A 25,026-nucleotide genomic window follows, 5' to 3' on the forward strand; every position below is an offset into this window, starting at 1 on the left:
TGCCTCCGTTACGTGTCAGTGCAGCGTCTGCCTGCCGTGTGTGTGTGTGTGTGTTGGACCAGGAACACTCAGCAGAGCCCCCCCCCCCCCCTCCCTCTGTGTTGCTGCTGACTCATTGTCACAGCCCCTGAATCTGCTGCCTGCCTGCATTATTCACACACTCACCTTCCTCTGCTGGTGCCTCCTCAGCACCTGGAGCCTGAAACCAGAGGGGCAGCTCCAGCCAGCTACACCACCACTAACTTTTTGGCTTGGCTTCCAATTTACAGCTTATTCACTGCGCAGACAGGAAAAAAGAAATAAATGTAACCGCTATCCTGTCAATGATGCATAAATCAGTGGAGAAATATATTAGGAAGCACCTGATTCAAATATGAATGTGGAATGTGGAAATAATGAAGGTGCTGAAGGAGCATCGACTGTGCTCCTCCTCCCTACATCTGTCATAAGTCCTACAGGATAAAAAATAAAAAACAGCCTCTGCTGCAGGTATCTACTGCTGCATTGGCCAGGAATAAGTGCTACCCTGAAAAGACAAATAAGAGCCCTTAAAAAAAAGTGATAACACCTCACTCTTATCTGCTACTACTTTGCCCAACAAATACTTCGGTTCAGATTATTGAGAGGTAAAAACATGTAGGTGTAGCTGAACGCTGTAGTAGCAGAGTGTTATTCTGGTAACCTTGTGTGTGCTTGACTGAAGTTTGACTGCAGAGCTTCATCACTGACAGAAATGAATGTGCCCCCTAGTGGAAGACTTTGGAATAACATGCAGAGAGTGATTAATGGTGACCTTCCTTCGGATTGGAGTTATATTCAGTATGGTGGTGAGTACTTTCAGTTTAATTATTTATAAGTGCACATGTCTGAATCAAGATGGTGAGAACACAACAGCAGACAAACACCAGCTCTGAATTTTCAGTTTTATTTAAGGTTCATTTTTCCAGACCTGCAGAGGACAGTTCACTTCCTTTTAAGCGCCTCGATTTGTTTTGTTTTTTTCTCGCATCATGTTAAAACCCATTTTATGACTGTGTTGGTTTTCTCCTGGATGAGTTTGTTCATTTCTGTGAATACTGTTTAATAGGGAACAGCAGGAGATGGGGAGGAAGGGGACGGGTGAGGGGTAGAGAGAGAGAGAGAGAGAGAGAGAGAGAGAGAGAGAGAGAGAGAGAGAGAGAGAGAGAGAGAGAGAGAGAGAGAGAGAGAGAGAGAGAGAGAGAGAGAGAGAGAGAGAGAGAGAGAGAGAGAGAGAGAGAGAGAGAGAGAGAGAGAGAGAGAGAGAGAGAGAGAGAGAGAGAGAGAGAGAGAGCGCAAACACGGACCAGAAATTAAGACTTCAAAAATAAAAAGGCGGTGGTCGGGGAGGTCAATCTCAAATCCTAAAGGCTGAGAGCTCCTTAAATCACTACTACAGTACTTAGTATTGTCTTGCAGCACCTTCCTTTGTGACACGCACTCACATACAGTTGCTGAAGTCACATACACTATTGCAAATTTTTCAGCAATCACTGACGCTAGATTCCCCCTTCCAATCACTCGAGCTCCTTTCTCTCATCTGTCCATTTTAAGGCCTCGTTTAAGCCCTCATGGGTCCAACAAGGGACTCGTTAACCCTGTTGCCACCCTCATTATTATTTTTGACAAATCCTCATCCAGCTAGTCATTGTTCTATCAACTTGGTGGCTGTCCATGTTAGGGCTAGCTACTGTAGGTACCACACAGTGGCACTGTGAGTAAGAATCTAACCCTAGTGCTCAGGATGTGTGCCACGATCTCCCAAAGCCCTGGCTCCCCGCGGTCAGGCAGTGCTCTATCCTCTGATACAGAGGTTCAGCAAAATTTTCCTTCCAGTGGGACGGGGCCAGTGGGAGCCCTCCACTAAAGGGAATGTGGGCCAAGTGGCCTCTTAAGCAGGCCATCTGTGTCCCTACCATTTGTGTCCCTACCTAACAGGGAGCCCATGCATAGCCTTTGTCCTCAACTCCCCTGTGTCATCTGCATTCACTCTCACCAAACTTTAGCTTCTTTTTTTCCCCTGTTTTTTTTCTTTAAAAACCACTCTGAAGAAAAAAAAAGAAAAGCTAAGTGCCAAACCCCCCTTTCTCTATCTCTCACCTCGCCTGATTCACAACAATCGGGGACTTCGCTGTAAGGGTTAACCGTTTCACAGTCTCCTGTCAAAGTGGGGAGGATGAGGGTCTTTGGGGCAAAGCTTCAAGAGCAGATTCACAGCTTGCTTCATTCCTCGAAAAACTAATCGTGACTTCAACTTTCAAAAACACAATTGTTGTTCATGCTTAATCATTAGTTACTTTTTTTTAAATTAAAAAAAAGACCTCACTTCAGCTAATTTGTTTCTTTGTCAGTTTGTGGAGTTAACTTTTGCGTCACCACTGGGCGCTCGATGCTCTACTGTTTCTTGTGCTCTCCGTTAACAGTAAGCTACATGATGAATCTCCAAACATCTCCGTGATACGCCCAGAAATAGGTCTAAGGAGTGGTGATGGTAGCAGACAAAGGGTACTGATAACTTGTGTGCCACAAACAAAAACAAATTGGCCTTCGGAGTAGACAAAAAGGAAGGAGGAAGAGAAAAAGAAGAAAGCATGTTTGTTACTTTGTTAATAATTTTCATACTCTGCAGATTGGTGTGTATTGCGTCGGGGGAGGGGAGCGGGGTACAGGATGAGTGGGTATAAAGTGGTAGTGGGGGAATGGATGGGTGTCTGCTGTAGTCTGTATTCAGTGGCGGTCCACAGCGGCACTCTGTAGCAGCTCTGTGGCGGGCTGTCCCGGGGGTCTGAAGGCGGTCTGGAAGCCTGGGGGAGGGGAGTGGAACTGGCTGGCGGGGTTGGCTGTGGCAGGGGGCAGGTAGGGAGCCCAGCCGGCGGCGGCTCTGTGGTGGAGGGGGAGGTGGGCGTCGAGGAGGCCACTGTGGATGGGCTGGGGAGTGGGCACCACTGAGCTAGCTGGACCGTCCATCTCTGTGAGCGTCTGCAGGGACTTGAGCCAGTGTGGTGGGTTGTCGTCCTGGAGACAGTCTAAACTGCTGCCTGCTGAGGCGGGGATGCCTGAAGGGAGCGGGGTGTCAAAAAAAGGTCACAGAATACATGAGTGATGACAAAATAGAGACAGGCGACATAAGAAACACTTCACAACACGACGACAGTGCAAAAATACAAATACTGTTCAGTTTATGTTGAGGCAGGAAGAATCTGGTCTTGTTTAAGCTGTTTTAACTCATTTAGAACAAAATGATTGTCGAGCTCTATGAAACACATTAATACTGCTAATCTGTATTTTAATTTGATAACATTCACAAAGCTCACTTCATAACTGTGGCTGATGTTAGCTGTTGTTTGAATTCCAGCTGCATTATCTGCATACTCTACTGTAAGCACACAGCTGTGCTTCAAGCTAAATACTAACATCAGCATGCTAACATGCTCACAATGACAATGCAATGGTTAAGAAGGTACCTGTATGTTTATTATTTTCTCCATTTGACTTCAGTGTTAGCGAATGCTTACTCAATGTGCACTAAACACAAAGTCCAGCTAAAGCTGACAGGAATTTTATTATTTTTGCAGATATTTGGTCATAAACTTTTTGGGTTGAGGAAAAGTTGAGAGATCACCAAAATAATTACAACTCATCCTGTGGGGAACATCAATGTCTGTACTGTGAATCCATCCAGTTGTTGTTGAAATATTTCAGTCTAGACTGAAGTGATGGAACATACTGAAAAATGTCTATGGTATTTTGTCCTTAAATGGTATTACAAACAATATAACAGTTTTCCACTATCATTAAGAGTGAATAGCAGCATGTCATCTAAATGTGGCTGCAACTGAAAAATATTCTCAATACTGATTTATCTGTTAATTCTTTTGTTTTTAATCAACAGAATCAAACACTGCCCGAACACTGTGTCATGAACTGTACTAAGAAAACTAAAAAATTTTTATTACAACCTAACACAATGTGCAATAATGGGACAACTTGTGCAATACTGCTTTCAAGCTGCTTTTAAAACTTTTTTTTAAAATTGATTTGGGATGATGGTTATGTGTATTTATCACGTCTATTTTTATATTCAGGCACGGCACAGCAAATTTCATTGTACTTTTGTGTAATGACAATAAAGTCTATTCTATTATTTTTTCTTTAATCACTTGCTTTATAAAAATATCTGAAAATAGTGAAAAATTTGCATCACAAGTTCCCAGAGCTTGAGGTGAAATTGTAAAATGTTATGTAGTTGATCAAAAGAAAAACGAACTAACAACTACTTCGGTGACCTTTCAAGTAAAACACTTGTTGATTCCAGGTTGTTCTTTGTTTTATATTATACTTAACTGAAAATCTTTGAGTTTTGGACTATTGGTTAAGACAAAAACAGGAATTTTAAGTTATTATCTTGGGCTTTATGAAACTGAAGGACATTTTTCATAATTTCCTTACAGTTTCATAAACCAAGCTGGAACCATAAATTGAGGTAAATGCTTTTCCATGTTGATCAGCTAATGATCCGGGCTCTGCCAGACTACCTGTGATGATAGCAGGGTCCATCCAACTGGCTGTGCCGTCCCAGCTCAGGCTGTGTGAGATGCCTGCTGGCCCTACTGGACCACCGATGTGGTTAACACTGTTGGAGGATGAGGAGGATGAAGAGGAAGAAGAGTTTGGGAGGCCCCCGAAGTTGATATTGATGTTGGGCAAGAGAGCTCTGAGGCCGTCCTGCCACTCTTTCACATTTAAGCCATCTATAGAGCCACTGTTTTCTGCAGGGAGAGATGAGGGAAACAGATCCGTCAGTGAATCAGGAGTGTTGATCACAGACTAGTGGTGAGACGAAAAACTGCATGCAACAGTGTTTCTCCTGTAAGGTCAATAAACGCTAATCAAAACAAGCATTACATACATTGTGACATTGATTAACTTCATTATGTAACACATCTGATGTTTGGTATAACATGTATTGATGCCACACTGACCCAGGCGTCTGGTACCTGAGATGGGGATCCCTCCCAACCCTGTGTTGTGCTGAGGGGGCAGATTCAGGTCCAGTAAATTACTGTGTGAGGCAGCACTGGCTGAGTGGTTCAAGTGTGTGAGGTTATTTCGTGTTGGGACGCCCATCCAGGGGTGTCTGGCGGCAGGCTGCTGCTGACTGGCCTGGCTGTTCTGACTGCCGGGGAAACTGAAGGAGCTGTAGACGGCTCTGTGGTGGAGCTGGGGAAGGCGTGGCAGGCCGCTGGGGAAGTGGTGAGAAGCGCTGGGGTTGGGGGGCAGCAGGCTGGGACCATGATTGCTCCCATGTGAGAGCATCCCCGGGGACAAGGGCTGATCCTGCACCGACAGCTCCTTCTCTATCAAGTCGGCCAAGGCCTTGCGGGTAACGTCGAAAGGATCGAAGCCCAGGTCGTCGTCCTGCTGTTTGCTGGACGAGCCGAAGCCAAAGGCGGCCTGCCAGTCTGTGGAGGAAGACACTGGTATCGTGTCTGCAAGGAGAAGAAAGAAGAGAAGTTAGAGCTGTCCACCATGTGAGATAAGAATTAATGCACTTATAGCCTAATTTCTTCAACTAGTTGATTAGACTAAACACTAAAATATTCTTCACAACATTTCAAAGATACATTTTCAAGATAAATACAGTCATGCAGAGACATCTACTGAATTAAATCTATTGCTTATTAAAGCCCAACATTTATCAGTGAACACGTATGAACAGTAATTGTGCTCACTTGTGTGTAAATATGTTGGATCAGCAATGTGTATTTGATAATAGAAGACCTTTTAGTTACATTTATAGTTCAAGCATTTTAAGCCATTTACAATGACTGCAATGGCAAAGCTTGAATACAAGTGACCCCACTATAATAATTAGGGCCCTATAAAATCTGTTTTATTTTTTCCCACATTCCATTTCTTCCGCTTTAATTTTTGACACCTAGTACAGAGCCAAACAGTTCCCGAAGGACTTCTGAGGGGTTAGTGTTGAGTTTTTTAAGTTTTTTCGCCGACAAAGACAGAGCCGTGGCCAGCCACTTCGCCATGCTTACATTGTTTTGAAGTGAGATGGGCTCAGTGTGTAGAGGGGGCTTGTTGTGCCACCCAGATTTGCTTCCCTCCGTGCAGTTTTCCATACATCTTCCACACAAAAACACCATTTCAGTCAAATTATGTCAAATTCCGCAATATTCCGCATTAAAAAAAAATCCGTTTTAATCGGCCAATTGCGACCGCAATTCCGTGATCGTGGAAATCATAGGGCCCTAAATAATAGAAAATATAAAAGATAAGATAATCCTACATACAGTTGTGACCAAAATTAGTAGCCCCCCAGGAATTATGGAACAGTTTCCTAAAATTCTTCCCAATGTTTGCAGCATTGATAAAACTCCATATAATCAAACATTCACCAGTGCTTGTTAGTAGCTTTTGGTATATTTTGGAATATAAACTAACATTTTAGGCTTGCTTTATATCAAATATAGAGAAAAATGGGGATGTCAAAAATATTAGCCCCCATGATGGAGTGGTCAATAATATTACCCCCCCATGTGAATTCTTGCCTTCAAAAACACTTTCAAACCACACCTGTGCAGTCAACTGGCTTCCGAACAACACCTGAACATTCAATCAGCATAAAAGGACTCCAAGGAACAGGGCACTTGAACACATTATTGAGAGGGACTACTTTTACTCACCATGCCAAAGACAAAGGAAATCAGTCTTGAGCTCAGAAAGAAGATAGTAGAGGCTCATGATAAGGGGGAAGGTTATACTGCCATTTCCAAGCGTTTCACAGTATCTAGAACCGCGGTACGTTGCATCATTGCCAAGTACAAGGAGACAAATTCTGTAAGAAACAAACCTGGGCGTGGTCGTAAGCTCAAGATTTCAAGAACTCAAGAGAGGAAAATTGTCAGATGTCAAAGAATCCCCAGACATCTGCCAAGATGATTGTTGCTGACCTGGCCTCTTCTGGAGTTGATGTTTCAAGGAGCACAGTTGTGAGGGCTCTCCATCGTGGTGGGCTTCAGGGCCATTATCCAATAAGAACCCCTTTACTCAAAGAGCGGCACATCAAAGCCAGACTGAGGTTTGCCCGTGAACATTTGAAAGGTAAAGATGAGTTTTGGAAGTCTGTGCTTTGGTCTGATGAGACTAAACTGGAATTGTTTGGGAACACGGATGTTGCTTATGTTTGGCGAAGAAAGGGAGAGGCTGTGAACCCTAAAAACACAGTTCCCACAGTTAAACATGGTGGTGGAAGCATCATGCTGTGGGGCTGTTTTGCAGACTCAGGCACAGGGAGCCTTGTTCGGGGGCATGGCAACATGAAAAAATAGAATTATGTTGACATTTTGAGGGATAATACGCAGAAATCTGCTCGTAGTCTATCCTTAGGTCGTCGCTGGGTCTGAAGGATACCAAAACCAGGGTCCTGGAGTGGCCCGCACAGAGCCCAGCCCTCAATCCTATTGAGAATCTGTGGCGGGTGCTCAAAGTGAATGTCCATGCTCGGAAACCACGCAATTTGGACCAGCTGGAACAATTTGCAATGGAAGAATGGGCCAAAATCCCTCAGGAGACCTGTGCCAACCTAGTGAAGAACTACTCTAAGAGGTTGCTGTCAGTTGTGGCTCAGAAAGGGTACACTATTGACTATTAATGGCTAGGGGGCTAATAATTTTGAATTTCTCATGTTTGCCCTTTTTTGATTCAACTCATTATATCAATAAAATATCCTAATCAAACTTGTCAACTTTTGTGTTTGTAGTGTATTTGTTTCCAAAATAAACACGTGGTGTTAATGGCCATTTCCATGGAGAAATCAAGAGTATTGTCTAATTTCATAAGGGGGGCTAATAATTTTGGTCACAACTGAACATCCATGTATAATCTACATAGTCAGAATAACGCAGCTACAGTTTACCTGTTATTTGAAATTTAAAGGTCAGTGTGCGGGATTTAGTGACATCTAGCGGTGAGATTATAGATTGCAACCAACTGAAAACCTCTCTCCCTTCCCTGTCAAACATGTAGGAGAACCTACAGTGGTCATGAAACACTAAAGGTCCTCTCTAGAGTCAGTGTTTGGTTTGTCTGTTCTGGGCTACAGTAGAAACATGGTGGTGCTACACTGACCCGCTCTCTATGTAGATATAAAGGGCTCAATTGAAGGTAATGAAAACACAATGATTCTTATTTTCAGGTGATTATAACCTAATTAAAACATACTTATGAATATTATATTATATTTCTGCAAAGTCTGCTTCACTAGATGCTACTAATTTCTACAAACTGCACCTTTAAATAAAGAATAATTTGAAGCAGGGCTTTGATTAAATCGGAGCACATTTTACAGAGCAAAACAAGTCATCATTCAGGACATAAACGTTTCATTTACCTGATGTGAAGAGGCTCTGTGGTTCAGGGGTCATTGGCCAGTCAGAGCTGCCCCGGGGAGAGCTGGGGAAGGGGGGCAGGCCAGCGGGTAGAGGGTTAGGATGTCTGAAGTTACTGTTGTCTGAAAAGAGTGACTGGGACTCAGCTGCCGCACCCTCGAAGGGCGAACGGGCTGTGAGGTCTGACACGCTGATGGGCACTACCAGGCTGGGCTTGGTTAGACCCGGGGGAGGGGAGGGGGAGTCACTGGTGGGTATCTGGAGAGAGAGGTGAGAGCAGCAAACGTTTAATCAGATCTGACTCACTTTCATTTAGATTTGACTGAAATAATGAGACAGTTGTGGTAGTTTTACCTGTTGTAAAGTCTCTCCATTTACCATACTGATCGACTCTGGAGGTTTGTCACTGGGACTGCAGATAGAAAATGTGATGTATATTAACAAAAACATCTTACTGCTAAATAAACAATCATCTTTGAGGATATGTTGGCCCTGTTGCCTAGGTGGGTGTGGTCTGTATTACCTGCTAATGTCACAGTTAGAGGAGAAGGGGGACAGGGCAGTACGCTGGCCGGGACCCAGCTCTGTATCTAGCCCATCTGAAGTTAAAGCTTCTTGGTCTAGATAATCTAGCAGCGGAGGGGACTTGCGGTCCTCTGAAAGCCCATTAGCCAGTTTGTTATGCCCTGACAGCGTTGGCCACCCATCTTTACCATTGCTATTGTTGGTTCTGTTAAAAAATAACAAGAGGAACGTCAATTACAGCATTAGAACATACACTCTGTAAGTACAAAGAGGAAGAAGACAGAAGTTAAATAAATAAAAGCCCTGACCTCTGTGTGGAGTTGGATTTACTCTTTGACTTGTCTGTCCCACATGCTGGAGGTTGTAGAAAGCTAGGGTTAATTTTATAGAGGTCTTGAAGGAGTTTCTGCTCATACTCTTGATGTTTTCCCGCCTAAGATCAAAAAATACAAGATGAGTCAACATTAAACCTTTTCAGACTTTATCAATACTCACAGCATGGATCATATATTCTGTTTTATTAACATTACCTGCATCTCCTCTTTAGTAAAGCTAGCTGCTTCATCCCCTAGCTCATGTAGATACATACAATCAGGTTTAGGACACTGCATACTTTTGAGGAAGTAACTGCAGTACTTTGTCGTGCCTAAAGAAGCCTGCAAGAGAAAAGAGACAGAAGCTCTGAGAAAATGATGCAAGATCGCCTCAGATTAATTTTATGGCTTTATGGTAACAGATGTTTATTATAAGAATTTCTATGTATGACAAACAGAGCAGAATAAAGTTATCAGATGGCCTTTAACCTTAAAATACACATAAAACGAATTATCTGAGTCATTGAGGTTGATTTCTCACCTTGAGTGTTCTACCATCAACAACCACATTGTTCACACACTGTATTGCTCTTAGAGCGTCTTCAGAGCGGATGTAAGTGACGTAAGCGCTGGCACTTGGCCCCTGAAGAACCAGAAAATTAAACAAACATGCAAGTCAAACAAACAGTTGTAGCTGTTTAAAGCTGTTTATGTCTTTCTGAGCCTGCAATAAACCATTATTTACACCAATGAATCATGTCATGTAATTTAGAGAATATTAAATACAGTAATTATTATAAAAAATACAAATACTGATTATAATTGTAAGAAGAATAATGATAAATGTAGCTAAATAAACTGACAGAGTAAACTATTTTAGTATCTGTTGAAACTGGAAGTATTGTTATATCTCACCTGTGAACCTGCATAAGATGTGCTATTGTTGATGACCACTTTATGGATTTTCCCAAACCTTCCAAAATACTCTGGTCGTTTTAGGACCTGTGGGGACAATGCAAAAAGGAAACACTCATCACAAAGTTTTGGGTTAACTACCAGCTCTTTCTTCTCTTTTTTAAACTCAAGCTATACGCTCATGGTTACAGTGGAGACCTTTAAAGATACATTCAAATCCTATAAGTATTTACGATGTAGCAGCTAGTGCCCTCAGTATAACACAGTCGCTGCCTCATTTGAAGTTAAAATAAAAATAAAGACTGGTCTATGACGCTAATGCAACAATCAGCATAAGTCACTGAGCTTGTTAGTGGCGACAATTTACTCACCTCCGGGTCGGCGAGTCGCTGTGAGAGCCCCACCACAAACACCAGGTTTCTCTGGACCACTCGGACACTCGCCAGGTGCTTGCGGTTTTCTGTCACCTTCTGCTTTTTCTCATTCTGTTTTTGCTTCTTTTCATTTTTTATCCTTTGGATCTCCTCCTGTGACAGAGGCTTGTACACAGCGGGGTCCTCTGGGTACGGCTATGCGGAGGATAAACATCAAGAAATCAGTTTCAAACTGAAATATCCATCATTTCAAATATATTTCACTAGTCTGCATCATGTGACTTTCTAGAGAAGAGGGTAAGCGAGGCCATTGTTGTCAAAAAGGTATTTCAACAGGCAACACTAGCCAAACTGCTGAGGCTGATGTTTGAATTGAGCAGCTACTATAGAAGGGGGATAAAACTATTATTTCCCATCTCTATTAGCGTGTGGTCTCTCAAAATCATCACCTCTACTTTTCTAAAAAACACCTCTCAATCACCCTCCAGTTCTGATAAGTTTCTCTGGTATCACGCTCGTCATCTTTTCCTCACCTTTCTGCAGGCGGGGCAGAGGCCATTCTCGTCTGTGCGGATGCGATGCCAACAGAAGCGGCAGATCTGGTAGCCGCAGGTGCAGGGAAAGAAGTTGACGTCGTCAATCTCCAGCGGCTCCATGCACAGGGGGCACTCCATGGGGTCGTCCTTCATTTCAGGGCTGTGGGACATCCTATGGCGCAGTGAGGGTGAGTGTTGAAACTGGTCACAGAGCACAGGGCTACGAAAACATATATAAGCTCAGTATGAGATCCCTATTGTAACATAAAAGGAAATAATATAATTTTTCCCCCTACACATGCTTAATAGCAGGATGGTATAACTGCATATGATAATCAAGGTCACAACAGCAGACTGCAAACACTGACACACTTATATTAGCATCTTTCATATATTTGACCTCCTAATCAGCATGGGAAGCACAGTTTATCAAGCACACCTGGTGAAAACTAACAAGTATGGTACCACTACCTTAATGTGACGTGTCAAACTGTTTTAAAGAGTTGTTGATTAACTTTACACACATTTGGGAAGCTGCAGTTTGTGCTGCTGCTGCTCTCGATGTTAAACTGTCAGTGGCTGCTAATATTTTGTCCACCCAATCTATATCAATAAGTGTGCACTGCATACTGAATACATCTCTCTGTCTAATACAATTTGGAGCTGACTCAATTAGACAGAAAATTAACCAGCAACGATTTGGTTGATTGAGGTATCGTTCAAGTTGTTTTTAAATGTAAAACAGCCGACATTTACCAGCTCTCACTTTCTTAAAAGTCCATATTTGCTGATTTTCTGTGTCCTTGATGATAGTAAACTGAATATTGTTCAATTTTAGACTGACAAAAGCCTTTTCAATATGTTACCTTGGGCTCTGGGAATCGTGATGGGTCATAAACTACACATCCTACAAAAATGACTGCATATTTGAAAACAGCATGACTCGAAAACAGCTTCAACATAATCTCAACATTACAACCTCCATGAAGCTTTTGATCTATTAAAGGGCTTTGAAATTAGATTGCAATGGTTGTTAGAGATATGTATTGCATTTGAGAGGATTGGTTAAAAATGATAACGCAGATGTTGATGGGTTGACAACATTGGACACAATGTCGTGATGGCAGCAGACACCACAGACTGCGTTTATAGACACACACTAAGCCTCTGTTTGCAATTATTCTTCAAGTCTGACAGGAGGCTCAATGACAAGACCAGATTGATAAAAAGCCGACAAAAAAGTGTGAAAGGTAAAATAAACGTTAACAGCATTTCAAACACAATGTAGCACGCCTCAAAGTACCCCAGCTTCATCTTTACAGAAACGTGAAGGACGCCTGGATACCTAGTGATCCAGGTTGGTAACCTCAGCTGCTCCGGTCCTCTGGATCCTACATTATGACAGATGTTATTTGACTAACGTTGAGCTAAGCTAACATTAGCCGCCAATTGGGGTAAAAGAAGCCGGTCTAAACGTCAGAAAAGAGAGGCGAGTATCCAGGAGGAGTAACGGTGTGGTGAAATAAAAACATAAAACAAATCACACGTAGCTGAATATTAACCCAACATTGATGTTAAACACTTGTGTGACGTTTTTTTTCTTCTACCTCCTACATATGAACTGACAGCTTGCTCTTTTTTGATGCTACATGCTACATTCACCATAAACATGTACGGGAGCTTACGACGCGGCCTACACAAGCTAACGCGAGTTGTTGGCACTAAAACACCGACTGACACTGCTCCCACGACATCAACATGATCGAGACAGTCAGGTAATAAACTTGAGAATACTCCAGTGTCTGTCTATGAAGCCGTAATACGCACAAATGTCCTTTATTTGTTGGGGGGAGAGTGGAGGCTAGCTCGGCTTACGTTACTTACCCTGTCCGTATTTAGCTTAGATTCCTCTCCAAGGGAGTCACACCAAATTGGGCGGGGACTGTGAGCCAATGTGTCTGAAATGTCCAAATTTCTACAAACGTCCACTTAAGATAACCGCAGATGTGTTGTTCTGCTGTCAATAAAAGGCTGTAAAGGTGTTTTTGCCCCTCTGTTTTTCTTGGTATTGTGGAGACAATCTACGCTCAAACCACCATCTTAGCTAGCATTAAAGTAGGGAGGAGGGAACGGGGCAAGTATTCTGCGCCACTGAGTCTGCGCAGGCGGACAGGTGCCTTCTGGGAAGTGAAGTTTTCAGTGATTCCACACAAGACAGGTCAAGGCAAATTTAAAAATAAAGCACATTTTAAACGCAATAAATTAATAAACCATTATGAAAACCGTTCCTTGAAACCCCTGACTAAGATTTATATGAATCCCCACCTATTTACATTTAAAAAAATGTATTTACTTTTATTTCAACAGTTTTTAAAATGCTTTTTTTATATGTAATTTATTGTTTTATATTCTTTATTTCCTGATATATGTAACTGAAGTTATGAACTGTATAGACTGTGTGTGTGATGCCTGAATGTGTATTCCATTGTTGTATAAATAAAGATGTAAGATGTAAAATAAATAAATAAAAAGGAATGACTATATATATGTGTCTGTGAACTGCAGAATACAAATATTGCAAATAAGTGAAATGAGTGCTGTAGTAGTAGTGCTGAGATAATAAATATTAAAAGGTAAAAAGACATTCTAGTTACATGTAGTAATTGGAGGAAAATACTGTACTTCTTACTCCATTAAATTTGCTAAAAGTGTTTAAGTTATTCATTATTTTATAGATTATAATTTTACATACACAGCAATACAATCATAGTATTAAAACGTGAAATTAGCTTACCTGCTTACACATGAATTCATCAATAGTTAAATATTGATGATATTATAATACTCTCCGTACTTTTGCTCAAGTAAGTTATTTTTATACTTGTAAAAGAGAATTCCATATATATCCATATATATTACATATACATAAATATTGACCTTCTTTACAGTAGGAAATAAAAAAACAGAGTACATTTTAATAATACATGATTTATTTACAAACATTTATAATCATGAGAAAGTTCAGGGAAAAGTGATTAATTTATAATTTGTTTTGCATGATATAAATTATTATAGAACAACATAATATATGAAGTAAGATTTTGGAAAATTTGATATCTTCTCATTTTCATTTTCTGTCATATATTGTAAAAAGGTTTCAAAATCCAATCATAAATCTTAAAAAAATTATAGAATACTGCAAAAATATATTACACAAACCAATCCATGACCAACCAAATCTTCACACATATCTCCAATAATGTTTAACAGCTAAAACATATTTTTAATCAATCCACATGAAGCTCGGTTTGGGCCAGTTCTGAGTCTGGATATCACTGGGATCCACAGAGGCTAAGGTAAGCATGGGGTTGATGGGGTGTGGAGATGCCAGGGACAACCGTGCAGCCAGGAGCCCCATCCTGACACAGCTGTCAGTCTTTTGGCCCTGGAGAATCCCTGCTATCAAGGCACCTGCAAGACTGTTGGGAAGAGAGAGGGAGAGAGAGAGAGGGAGAGAGAGAGTGAGAGAGAGAATATAGGTCATGGAAAATTGAAAGTTCATCAAACTGAAGCAGAAGTTTCCAAAAGAAGGAGTGGGAAGGGAAAAGTAGGTCGTGTAAGTTTTTATCACCTGTCTCCTGCTCCTGAGACATTCATTGTCTCTTCTGCAGTTACAGTCAGCGCTGGGTAGTGGTTCGCACAAAGCTTCCTCATCTGTAAACACAGGTGCGATGAACATAATATTCAGTGTTACTGTCATCATCATCATCATCATCATCATCATCATCATCATCATCATCATCATCATCATCATCATCACCATTATGAATTTAGGCAGTCTTTACCTTCTTCTCTTTTCTTGGCTGCAGGTTGACTGAGCCTGAATCATGCTCTCCACACAGCAGGACTCCATGAGCTCCCAGAGTGACCACCAGACAATGGAGATGCTCCAGAAGGGGGCGTGAGAGAGCCACAGCAACACTCAGCACCTCCTCGAGGGAACTCGGAAGCACTGTCACCCCACAACACAAAACCACATCCTCATTTAGTATCATACTACTTTGCATTTTTCACAAGAAAACATACAGTGAAACCAAGAAGTGGGAGTGTGTGTTTGACAGCACAAACTGATACCATTAAATACTCTCTCACTTCTTTCAGTAGATGTCTGTTTACCTTCAGGTGTTTGGATGCCCAATGTTTGGTTCATGGTGCACAGCTCTGCCAAGTTTGGGGATGAGTAGGACAGCGACTTCCAGGCGTCTGACAGGAAAGGCTTACAGGCCTTTTCTGAATCTGTTGGCTCATACCAAACTGTGACACACATTGATGGTATTACATTAAAATCAATGGAAGCTGCTGTTCATGATCATTCATTATTATTTAGTGACCATCTCTTAGTGCTTACCGTTAATGTTGTACTTTTTGGCAACAGAACAAACATAGTCTATAGTGGAGGTGGGGATGTTTCCATCGAGACACACAAGAGTGGCTGATGACAGCTGCTTCTCAAACTGTGACACCTATAAGAAAATATTCAAAAGATACAGAAACAGTAACTCTTTCAAAACCAGAGTGCATCACATGTGCACATAAAATACAATTATATCATGAAAACAAGAATTTAGTGAAACTGGTTAAACACAATAGAAATGAAAACATAAAGAAATTACAAAAATATCAACCCAAGCAGGTGGGTTTTTAAACACTTTTTGTGACACAGAACTCAGCTTTTAACAGACTTTTAACCTTTAGTCGCCAGACTTCACAGTCTTGGTGCAGAATAAGTGTTAAAGTATAGTTAAAAGATGATAGATAGGAAGCTGAGCCAAACCATGAAAGGCTTTAAAAGTAATCAACATAATCTTAAACAGAATTCTTAAATAAAAATGTAGCATTGAAATTCATTCAGGACTGGAGAGATACTGTATGTTAGAGCATGTACAGATAGTAGAGATAAATATGATTTTCAATATGATATTGGAACATAAACCTTGGGCTAGCCTGGCTAAAAATGAAAAAGTAAAAACCTACATAGTGCTCTGTGATTTGCTGATGAACATCCATGTCACCCAGTCCAAGACTCAGTTCTCCACTTTCAGTGATGACAGCACAGTAAGTAGCTGTATGTTGATCTTGTAGCCTTGCCACGCCACTTGTGTTCTTACAGAAATAAGAAAAAAGTAAATAACATTTACAAATTTAAGTCAATACAGTTTGATTCATGTTTGGTGGTGATAACTAATGTTAATATCCACATACCATATGTTTACAGTAGTTTAACACAGCATCACTGTGTGAATCAGCTCCAGTGGCAGAGATGAACAGGGGTTTATGGCCTAGACGACTCAGAGAGTCTTGAAGGAAAACATCAGACACATGGCCCTAAGACAATCAGTTTTAAATCACTAACGAAAACATGCACGCACATAATCAGATAAAAACCCACCAGCAATGTTCCGCCCTACACCGCCAAATGACTGACAGACACTTCCTGCGTTTGTCTGTCCAAACTGAAAGAGACAACAACAGTTCTCAGAAGTCATTATAGCCTACATAATATGATTGAATGGAAGCTGCAGTATTAAGGTTTAATTCATGCTGTAAATTAAACTTACAAGAAGTGTTTTTGTTTTTCCTTTGGCAATAAAATCCACATTTATTCCCCCTACGACAACCTGCAACAGAGGAGCATCATATGTTCTGTATTGTGGCTAAATTTGACTTAACCTTTTCTACAACTGAAAAGAAATACATTGTATGTGTTTATACTCACAATATCTGATTCAGATTTTTTTCCATGATCAAGTGTGCTTCTTAATTTTCTCTTATTTGTCTGCTTTGACAGTGCGCAGGCTATCTGACTGCCAACTTTAGTATTGTTACGAATGAGAGCAATGTCTAATAACAAACAGGTTAAGGATAGTGGTGTTATAATGTACAGAACGTAAAGGTCATCAATAAGGGATCAAAGAGGCCACAGGGTTGTAACATTTTCAGCCCTGTGATACATCAAATTCAGAGTTTGAGATAGTAATGTTTTACTTCTCAATAATACAGATTTCAGAAAGATACTGGCCTGAAGGGACTTTCCATCTGTCAGCTCATTGACCTTTTGAAGAATAAACGGCGTCACATCTCTTCCCGTGATGCCTTTAGCACTAAAAAGAAACACAGACAATGACAACTTTTCCGTTAGAGATTAAACTGTTCAGTTGATTCAGTTTGTCATGAGCACAAACTGGTATCTCAACATCAGAAAAGGGGCGCAGAGAAACCCACATGGCTTCAGATAGCGAGTACCACTAAGACTTTCTATACCTTGCCTCTGTCACTGCAGTCTGTATCGCTTCTTCGATCTGCTGGCCTGCTGCTGCATGCTCCTCTGGTATGGGTACAGCTAACAGGATACCGCTTTGGAGGCCCAGTGATAGAGTGCTGGCTGAACCACACAAAACAATATATGTAAAAACAACACGCTGGAAAAAAATTTGCTGAATGTGATGTTTTTTAAATTAAGTGTTCCACAAGACTTGAGGAAACATTCAGTGTTCAGGATGTGAAACTCTTGATTTACAGATGAGTTTTGCAGCCTCTTCGGGGTTGCACACTTGATACGGGGAAGTGAATCCACTTTGAGGAGAGAAGAAGGCTGGGAAACTCTTTGATGTTCCATAAGTGGCGACACAGACACCCTGCGTCTCCTGATAAAAAATACACATCAGAGGACACAATCAATGGTCTAGAAATTTTAACACAAGCCAGTGTGATACATTTCAGATGGCTTAAAGATATTTGTCTGGCAGGTGTACACATTCAAATGTGAGTCATAGTATGACAACACAGTGGAGTGATTTTCTGAAAAATAATCTCAAATAGTCTTACAAGGAACTCCAGGGTGCGACCGATGTCGAGAATAGACTTAACCCCAGCAGAGACCACAGTGATGGGAGTCCTGCCCAGCTCTGTTAGATCTGCACTGATATCTAGACCTGGGGGAATAATTATTACTTGAAATAATGTGTGAACATGATACTAACTTACTCTTCTTAACATGCTATGAAAACATAAACTCATTATCCTGACAGTTTGGTTGTCCCTAAACGTCCTCAGAGTGAACAGTCTGTCACCAGCTTGTTCAGCGTTTAAATAGCTTCCTCTAGATTTTATGTGTGACTTAAGTGGGCACAAACTTTGCTTATGGGTTTGTCATCAAATCCAGATTGTCAGATTAACAAAGCTAATCAGCTCACTTTGTCTGTTTTCAAGGCATGTTAAGAGGAGAAACAGTATCAGTAAGCAGAAAAGTCAGGTGAGTTTTTTCCAACACGATGATGGTCATCTTACTGTTCTCTCCATCTCTGTGAACTCCTCCAATGCCACCTGTGACAAACACAGGGATGCCAGCTCTGTGTGCTGCTATCATAGTGGCTGACACAGTCGTTCCTCCAGACAACCCCTAAGAAAACAACATGCACAGACAGGACAGCATACAAAACAGCATAAATGACAGATTCATAGACTATGCAGCTGGATGAGCCTTCATGTATGTTAGACAGATATTGATTTGAAGGTTATATTTGACATGACTGTGTTGCAATCTTACTTTGCTAATGACGTAGGGCAGATCACGACGGGACACCTTCATGGAGCTCTTGTAGCGGGCGAGGTAGTCAAGCTCCTCTGACGACAGACCAACGTGGACTTTGCCGTCAATCACTCCAACCGTGGCAGGAATGGCTTCTTCAGCTCGCACAATGGCCTCCACCTCCTTTGCTGTGCTGCATTAATACATAAATGGGGATTCGTTATCAATGTTTAAAACAAATATTAAATGCTGGTATCAGAGTTTGTTGACACTCAAAGATCATTCAGAGTACCTCAGGTTGTGAGGATAGGGCATGCCATGAGTGATAATAGTGCTCTCGAGCGCAACCACTGGTCTGTTTTCTGCCAACGCCTGTGATACAGATGGATGAACTCTGAAGAAGCTGTCTGAGAGAAGAGGTCATGGTCAGCAGCCATTAATCATCATTGCCATTACCATTAGGAACTGTACATAAACTTTGCTTTTCCTCACCATTTTTGCACAATTTGCTTTGAAATGTTGAAATTCCTCGGCCTAACATGAGCGCAGAGGCTTTCTTCATCATTTTCTTCAGATTTCAAAGGAAACCTTGAAAAAAAACAAACATTTTCAGTTGTGAAAAGCAGCATCAGCTGATGTTTGCCTAATTAAGTCACCAAAGGTTAAAAGGATAAATAATTATTTCTAATTTTACGGTTATGTATGTACTTTGACTAGTTTAATATAGAAAAAGAGACTAGGAAAAACAAAATGTAACTTGTCTTTCAACTTGTGTCCCCCTGTTAAGAAACATTGAGTAACCTCTGTATGTCAAAGCCTGTTCTCCACAGTTTTTGAATGAAACACGACAACAAGAATGCACTAAAAATGGCTACAGGCCCAGATAAGTTTCTTCAGTTTAGCTCCTGGAGCCTCAGTTATTTGGTAGAAAATAGTTTGTGTGCGTCTAACTTTAATTCTGCGTTGACCAATCTTTAAGAAAAAAACTGCATATAGTAGGTGCTTGCCAGAATTAAAACAATGAACATTACCTCAGTTTTTTGAAGGAAAAATCAAACAGGCTCCCCAGTTGCATCAAACCCTGCAGTGTGTTTTCTGTCACTGCAAGGCACAAGTCCAATTCAGCCATTGTGAAGATTTTCTTTGCTCCAGTTACTTCAAATTCCCACCACCCTCCCCTTCTGGGGCTACTCTCCCACACTGACACCCAAATTCCCAAGCTTGGATCTGTATTGTTGTCTTTTTTCCCCTCCTACTTCAGTGCTTTTATCCATTAAAGAGTGCTTGCTGAAAGTTTTTGCAGTTATCTGAGATAAGCAGCAAATACCAGACGTTTTAATTAATACTGTACAACTCTTTTGTGCCAACATTGCCATTTGAACATTGTCTTTAAATGTAAAATCTTTTCAGTGACACTGAAAGGATTACAAACACATATGTAAATACAATCAAACTACACTTAAACTTATTTAAAAAACCTGAAATTAATCTAAAGTACATTGACACACATGCAACACGAGAGATCATTTATCTATACGGAATTGTACTTCAAAATATCAAACTTTCAGACATTTAATGCTATAATCAGCAAACTCATTCTAAAAAATGTCTCCACAAGCAGAGTTTAATGCTTACCTTCCCCAGTGCAACAAAAATGGTAGAAACTTTGCCCAGAAGGCTGAACTTTGACCCAAACACTGTTTACACAGCCCACAAGCATCAACCTCAGATCCATGTGGTTTTAACTACTCAGGGATTGTCTCCCAATCAAAGCAAGGGATATCTATCTTCCTCTATGTTTTCTTCATTCATTCAGAATGTAACAACTAACTTTTCATGATCCAATATCAGTTTACTATAGTATTCTTTTCTAGGGCATAAATATCATCAAACTGTTCTTGATACTAAAACTGGCTGCATGTTCTCAACAATATGGGGGTTGAACTGAACTCAGGTGGACATTTGGAGCTGTTCAGCCATGTGAAGTCGTATTCTGTCGACAGTAAAATCACTTTCTTGTGTCTTTAAATAACTGACGACATGAGTTGGGTCAGGTACAGAAAATGTAATGGGGTTCGTGGTTGTTTTTGTGTCCTCGTAGATCTCAGCTGAGGTCTCTTTGACCTCCAACTCTGAGTTTTCCAGTAATTCCTCTTCAAACCACTGTGGATGAGCCAGCTGGTATGCCTGGAAGGCCTCTATAGCATCCCGCAAGGCTCTACCTGAGGGGCAGTGATAATACTCATCCTCTGCGAGCCCATCGATGTGATTCACTCGGCCTGGTTCATGTTTTTCAATGTCCAGGATTCTGAAAAAGAGCTCCTCAAACTGTTTCATTAGTTTGTATCGAACTGTAATTTTGAAAGGTGAAGGGACATCCTCTTCAGAACAAACATCACCAAAGTAAGCCACTATGTACTTTTCAAATGACGCAGATTGGACAAAATGGGGGACCATGAGGCTGAGAGCTGGAGTGAGCATGTCGCCGACTGATGAGCACACATCCTCTCTCAGAAAAACCTTTTTATCACCACACATGGCTCTCCATTTGGCATGTACTCCTCGTGAGCACAGGATCAGTATTTTATCTGAAGAGCTTCCTATTTGTGCTCTGTGCCAGTCCAGCCACTGAATACTGCCCAGTACTCCCAGTCTGGTAGAGTCCAGCAGATCCAGGACCACCTCAATACCACATGTGTTCGCCAGGAAGGCACAAAGCTTGAGAACAACGATCTTGTATAAAGGGTGGTCAAGTGAGTAGATGATGAGAACTCTTTTTCTGTCTTTCACTTGAAGGCATTCAGGTTGCTCTTTGGCAGTAGAGGTGGTAGTGGTTACAGGATCTGAGAGAAGGAAGCAGTCAGACAATAATCATCTATTCAGCTTGTGTTTTATGTGCATTATATTACATTTAAAAGAAGGCAAACCTTTATGAGATGCACTCCACAGCCAAAAAGCAAGACAAACTCCAAACACCAACAGTCCCACAGTTGCTTTTATAATTAGAGTCCGTTTTGGATAACCTAGAAATAAGTTACATATTTTATGATTAGCTAAATAATCCACAAAAACAAAACACTTAAGTTAAAATGTTATCATGTTAGTGATTCCCATCCTTGAGTCAGGACCCCTAGTGGGTCACAAGATAAATCTCATGTGCTTTCAACATGATTAATGGGGTAGGAAAGAAGACAATAATGCGTCTTCTACATAAAATTGAATTTATTTTCAGTGTTTTTTCTAAGTTTAGCTATTTTGTGGAATATGGGATTGTTTTAACCTCAAGCCTTTATTAAAATCAGATGATTAGAGAAGACATCTGCGATTGTGATCTGCATTGATACCACTTTATTTTAAAGGGTCACAAGCCAAAAAGAATGGGAATCACTCACTCATGTTTCTGTATGCACTATAGGGTCATTAAAAAAGCAACCATATACTGTATATGTCAGAAATCATACTTACTTGGACAATCAAAGGTTTTCTCTAGACGCAAACAGTCATTCTTGCATCGTATAAAAAATGGCTGAATCTTTGAAAAAAGCAGACTATGATGAGCTTTTGACTGCATATTACTACAACTAATATTAATTTCAATGGTAAGGAACATCAAATCAGAAGTGAAACTCACCATTAACACCATTTTGCACTGTGACAGCTGCAATAAACCCAACTCAAAGGTCACATTCTGTGAAGTTGTGTTCTCCTATTTGTACAATAGAATAACATAAGAAGATGCCCAAATACTGTTATATCAAACTAAATAAACAGTATTATACACAAAGTCTCACAACACATTTTTGCCATCACTGATCAATTCATATAAGTGGCATATATGGTACATTGTAATTACCTTTGAGACCTTCTCTGAGCAATTGAAACCTTGACCCTGAATGGAGACTTGGTATTTCTCTGAATATTTTGCTGCCTTAAAACCCACAACAACAGACATTTTATGTTCATTATCAACTGACACAGACACAGTCATGTTAGGGTCCCAAAGACTACCTAAAAGAACAAAACATTCAGAGTAAATGATCTGTTCTGTGATTATCTTACAATACTCCATTAAATTTGTGTAACAAAAAGATGAAAATTACCATTTTCCAAACACATCTGGGCCTTTCGGATTCTCTCGTCATCACATCCTGGTGATGAGATGATGAGAACAAGATGAATCATATCACTGTGAATTATAGTACTGATTCCTGAGAAATGTTCGAGTATAAGCACACAACATAGTGATACCTGAGCTCAATAATACTGTATAATCCTGCTTGTACAGTAAATAAAGACAAGACAATAACTTCCAACAAAAGAATATGGTAGAAATGGTAGACTGAAATTACATTTTAATCCACCTACCTATCTAAATATACAAAACCTATTCATCATCAAAAGTAACTTATAATATTCCTACTGCGCTCAACATCTGGATCTGGAGGTAACTCACCTGGGATGGTAATTTCTTTGTTGATCATGTCATGCCGAATCTTAGCTTGTGGAAAATTGAAAATTGACACCATATATGTATGTCCAGGCTCAACCACAACTCCATCCAATGAAAACGTCCACTGATAAAGAGAAAAAAGCAATTGTTGGTGTCTCATCTGTTAATAAAGAGTGTGTGGAGCCTATTGGTTGACACGGATAAAGCAAAAGTTAAAAAAAAACAAAAAAAAAACGTGTTACCATACCCTTTTATTGGATACCAGATTCATCTGTTGAGGGGTATTGTAAGAAAACTGCACACACATACTTTGATTTGTAGTTTTATCCAGAATATTTATCTCTGATCCCTGCAGTTTTAATATAGATGCTGTGGGCAGAGGAGTGTATTAAATATGAATGAACATATCTCATATACTTTATTTTCTATTCACCTCTGATTAAAGACCTGCTGATTTGTTTTTCACATACTTTTTAAAGTCAGTTTGAATAGTTATAGCCTTACTTACCATCTGACCGTATTATCCACGTCACGTTCAGAATAGAAACAGGCCTGTGTTTGTCCATCATAATGCCCACATGTCCTGAACCCCAGTCAGGGCCAGTAGGAGCCGAAAGTGCGTGCACAACCTCATGTTTGTCTGAGCAGTTATCTGACATAAGGTGAATGGTGTATATATTATTATTTTGTATATATTTCACTGATGTGTACTTATGTGTGGACTGATGAATCACAAATCATTTTATGGATACTGCTAAAAAACAGATACTTACTCATTTTGCAGTGGTCAAGACCCTGAAAAAAAGGCAAGAGTTAAAGCTTTTGGGCTCACATACACAGTCAATTATGATGCCAGAATAAATCCCCTTCAATTTACTTTTATAAGAGTGTTAGTATGTTGGCTTTGTACAAAATAAATTAATCCTCACCGGTTGACTGCAGTCCAGACGCTTGTCCACAATCTGGAGAGAAGATGAAACCGTGAGTCTAGCAGTCAAACAAAAACAGAGAAAAAGAACAAGGAACATTCTGACTTTGATGGTGCAGCTCCCCAATACAGGTGGAATAACTTTAAGAATTAGTCAATGAAAGAGGAAAAAAAATGCAATAATCTGCTCCTTTCAACCAGATGGTGCAATAGTGTGTGCAGAAAGCAGAGAAGCCTCACTGCAATACGAGGTGATTTGTTTAATGTTTATCAGGCGGTGACATCTGAACATGCAGGAAGTATGCCGTTACCAAATATGGTTTGTAGTTCCCATTCTCATGAAGAACAAAGCATGAGTTGAAGTCTTTCTGTCTAAGGCTCGCAAACTCAGGACACACTTTTAAATCCCTTCCACAAAAATGTATTTTCATAGATGTGCTTTTATGTGAAGTCGTCTTTCACTGTCTTTTATTGTTAAGTACTCATGGTTTTATTTTCCCTGTTGATCTCTTTTTCTTTTCCTTTACCTCATTTCGTGGGCATAATTGAATTATATATTAACACTGTAATTTAAAAAGGCATTGATTTCTCACATGTTTTTTCAGTGTGTTTTGGATTTATAAATGCACTTTCTAAATGCTATATGGATCCAAATGTATTAGGTTGGTGTAGGTTATTATCATTATTATTATTATTATTATTATAGTTATTATTAGTAGTATTAGTAGTAGTAGTAGTAGTAGTAGTATTAAGCAATTAACTACTACAAAATTTTTGTGTATGTATTATGTGAAATCACCACCAGGGGGAAGCAGTGACAAATTAACAAGTGGTAAATTCCTGTTTAAACTGTAGAAATTGCAGTTGTGGCTGGAAACAGATATACAGTGAAACACTCTCCAAGACAACTGTCACACTGTCAAATGAGTTCAGCTGTTGACCAAGGGAAAATATTTTTATTCACATGCCTAAACTA

At 40.3% G+C, this 25,026-nt stretch overlaps 3 protein-coding genes across 7 annotated transcripts; all 3 read right to left on the reverse strand.

The window, feature by feature from the left end:
• Positions 1-2,738: 2,738 nt before the first annotated feature.
• Positions 2,739-13,182, reverse strand: cnot4a (CCR4-NOT transcription complex, subunit 4a). 4 transcript variants are annotated; one of them, XM_053318712.1, is made up of 13 exons: positions 12,969-13,182; positions 11,082-11,256; positions 10,546-10,743; positions 10,175-10,261; positions 9,801-9,902; positions 9,476-9,601; positions 9,254-9,378; positions 8,944-9,150; positions 8,775-8,832; positions 8,423-8,678; positions 5,001-5,507; positions 4,554-4,787; positions 2,739-3,074 (listed from the first exon to the last, which is right to left on the reverse strand). In XM_053318712.1, the coding sequence occupies exons 2-13, from the start codon at positions 11,253-11,255 to the stop codon at positions 2,746-2,748; spliced, it is 2,403 nt and encodes an 800-aa protein (XP_053174687.1). In that variant the 5' UTR covers position 11,256; positions 12,969-13,182; the 3' UTR covers positions 2,739-2,745. The 4 variants fall into 4 exon arrangements, with proteins under 4 accessions (XP_053174687.1, XP_053174689.1, XP_053174686.1 ...); XM_053318714.1 differs by having other exon boundaries at positions 5,016-5,507; positions 11,082-11,304; XM_053318711.1 differs by having other exon boundaries at positions 11,082-11,304.
• Positions 13,183-14,107: 925 nt separating this feature from the next.
• zgc:136858 (uncharacterized protein LOC678543 homolog) lies at positions 14,108-19,908 on the reverse strand. 2 transcript variants are annotated; one of them, XM_053318715.1, is made up of 19 exons: positions 19,704-19,908; positions 19,165-19,260; positions 18,965-19,075; positions 18,691-18,865; positions 18,432-18,543; positions 17,970-18,076; positions 17,662-17,788; positions 17,406-17,526; positions 17,160-17,245; positions 16,861-16,985; positions 16,703-16,762; positions 16,534-16,597; positions 16,347-16,441; positions 16,119-16,247; positions 15,493-15,607; positions 15,261-15,398; positions 14,930-15,096; positions 14,716-14,798; positions 14,108-14,563 (listed from the first exon to the last, which is right to left on the reverse strand). In XM_053318715.1, the coding sequence occupies exons 1-19, from the start codon at positions 19,799-19,801 to the stop codon at positions 14,368-14,370; spliced, it is 2,205 nt and encodes a 734-aa protein (XP_053174690.1). In that variant the 5' UTR covers positions 19,802-19,908; the 3' UTR covers positions 14,108-14,367. The 2 variants fall into 2 exon arrangements, with proteins under 2 accessions (XP_053174690.1, XP_053174691.1); XM_053318716.1 differs by having other exon boundaries at positions 18,965-19,079; positions 19,704-19,816.
• Positions 19,909-20,582: 674 nt separating this feature from the next.
• On the reverse strand, positions 20,583-24,150 carry LOC128359380 (interleukin-17 receptor A). Its single transcript, XM_053319872.1, has 11 exons — positions 24,052-24,150; positions 23,896-23,917; positions 23,631-23,774; positions 23,370-23,491; positions 23,126-23,246; positions 22,773-22,820; positions 22,526-22,680; positions 22,304-22,378; positions 22,138-22,204; positions 21,600-21,695; positions 20,583-21,515 (listed from the first exon to the last, which is right to left on the reverse strand). Exons 1-11 carry the CDS (start codon positions 24,148-24,150, stop codon positions 20,623-20,625), a joined length of 1,842 nt encoding a protein of 613 aa, XP_053175847.1. The 3' UTR covers positions 20,583-20,622.
• Positions 24,151-25,026: the final 876 nt, after the last annotated feature.

This window comes from Scomber japonicus, chromosome 5 (assembly GCF_027409825.1).
Source record: "Scomber japonicus isolate fScoJap1 chromosome 5, fScoJap1.pri, whole genome shotgun sequence".
NCBI classification, from domain to species: domain Eukaryota; kingdom Metazoa; phylum Chordata; class Actinopteri; order Scombriformes; family Scombridae; genus Scomber; species Scomber japonicus.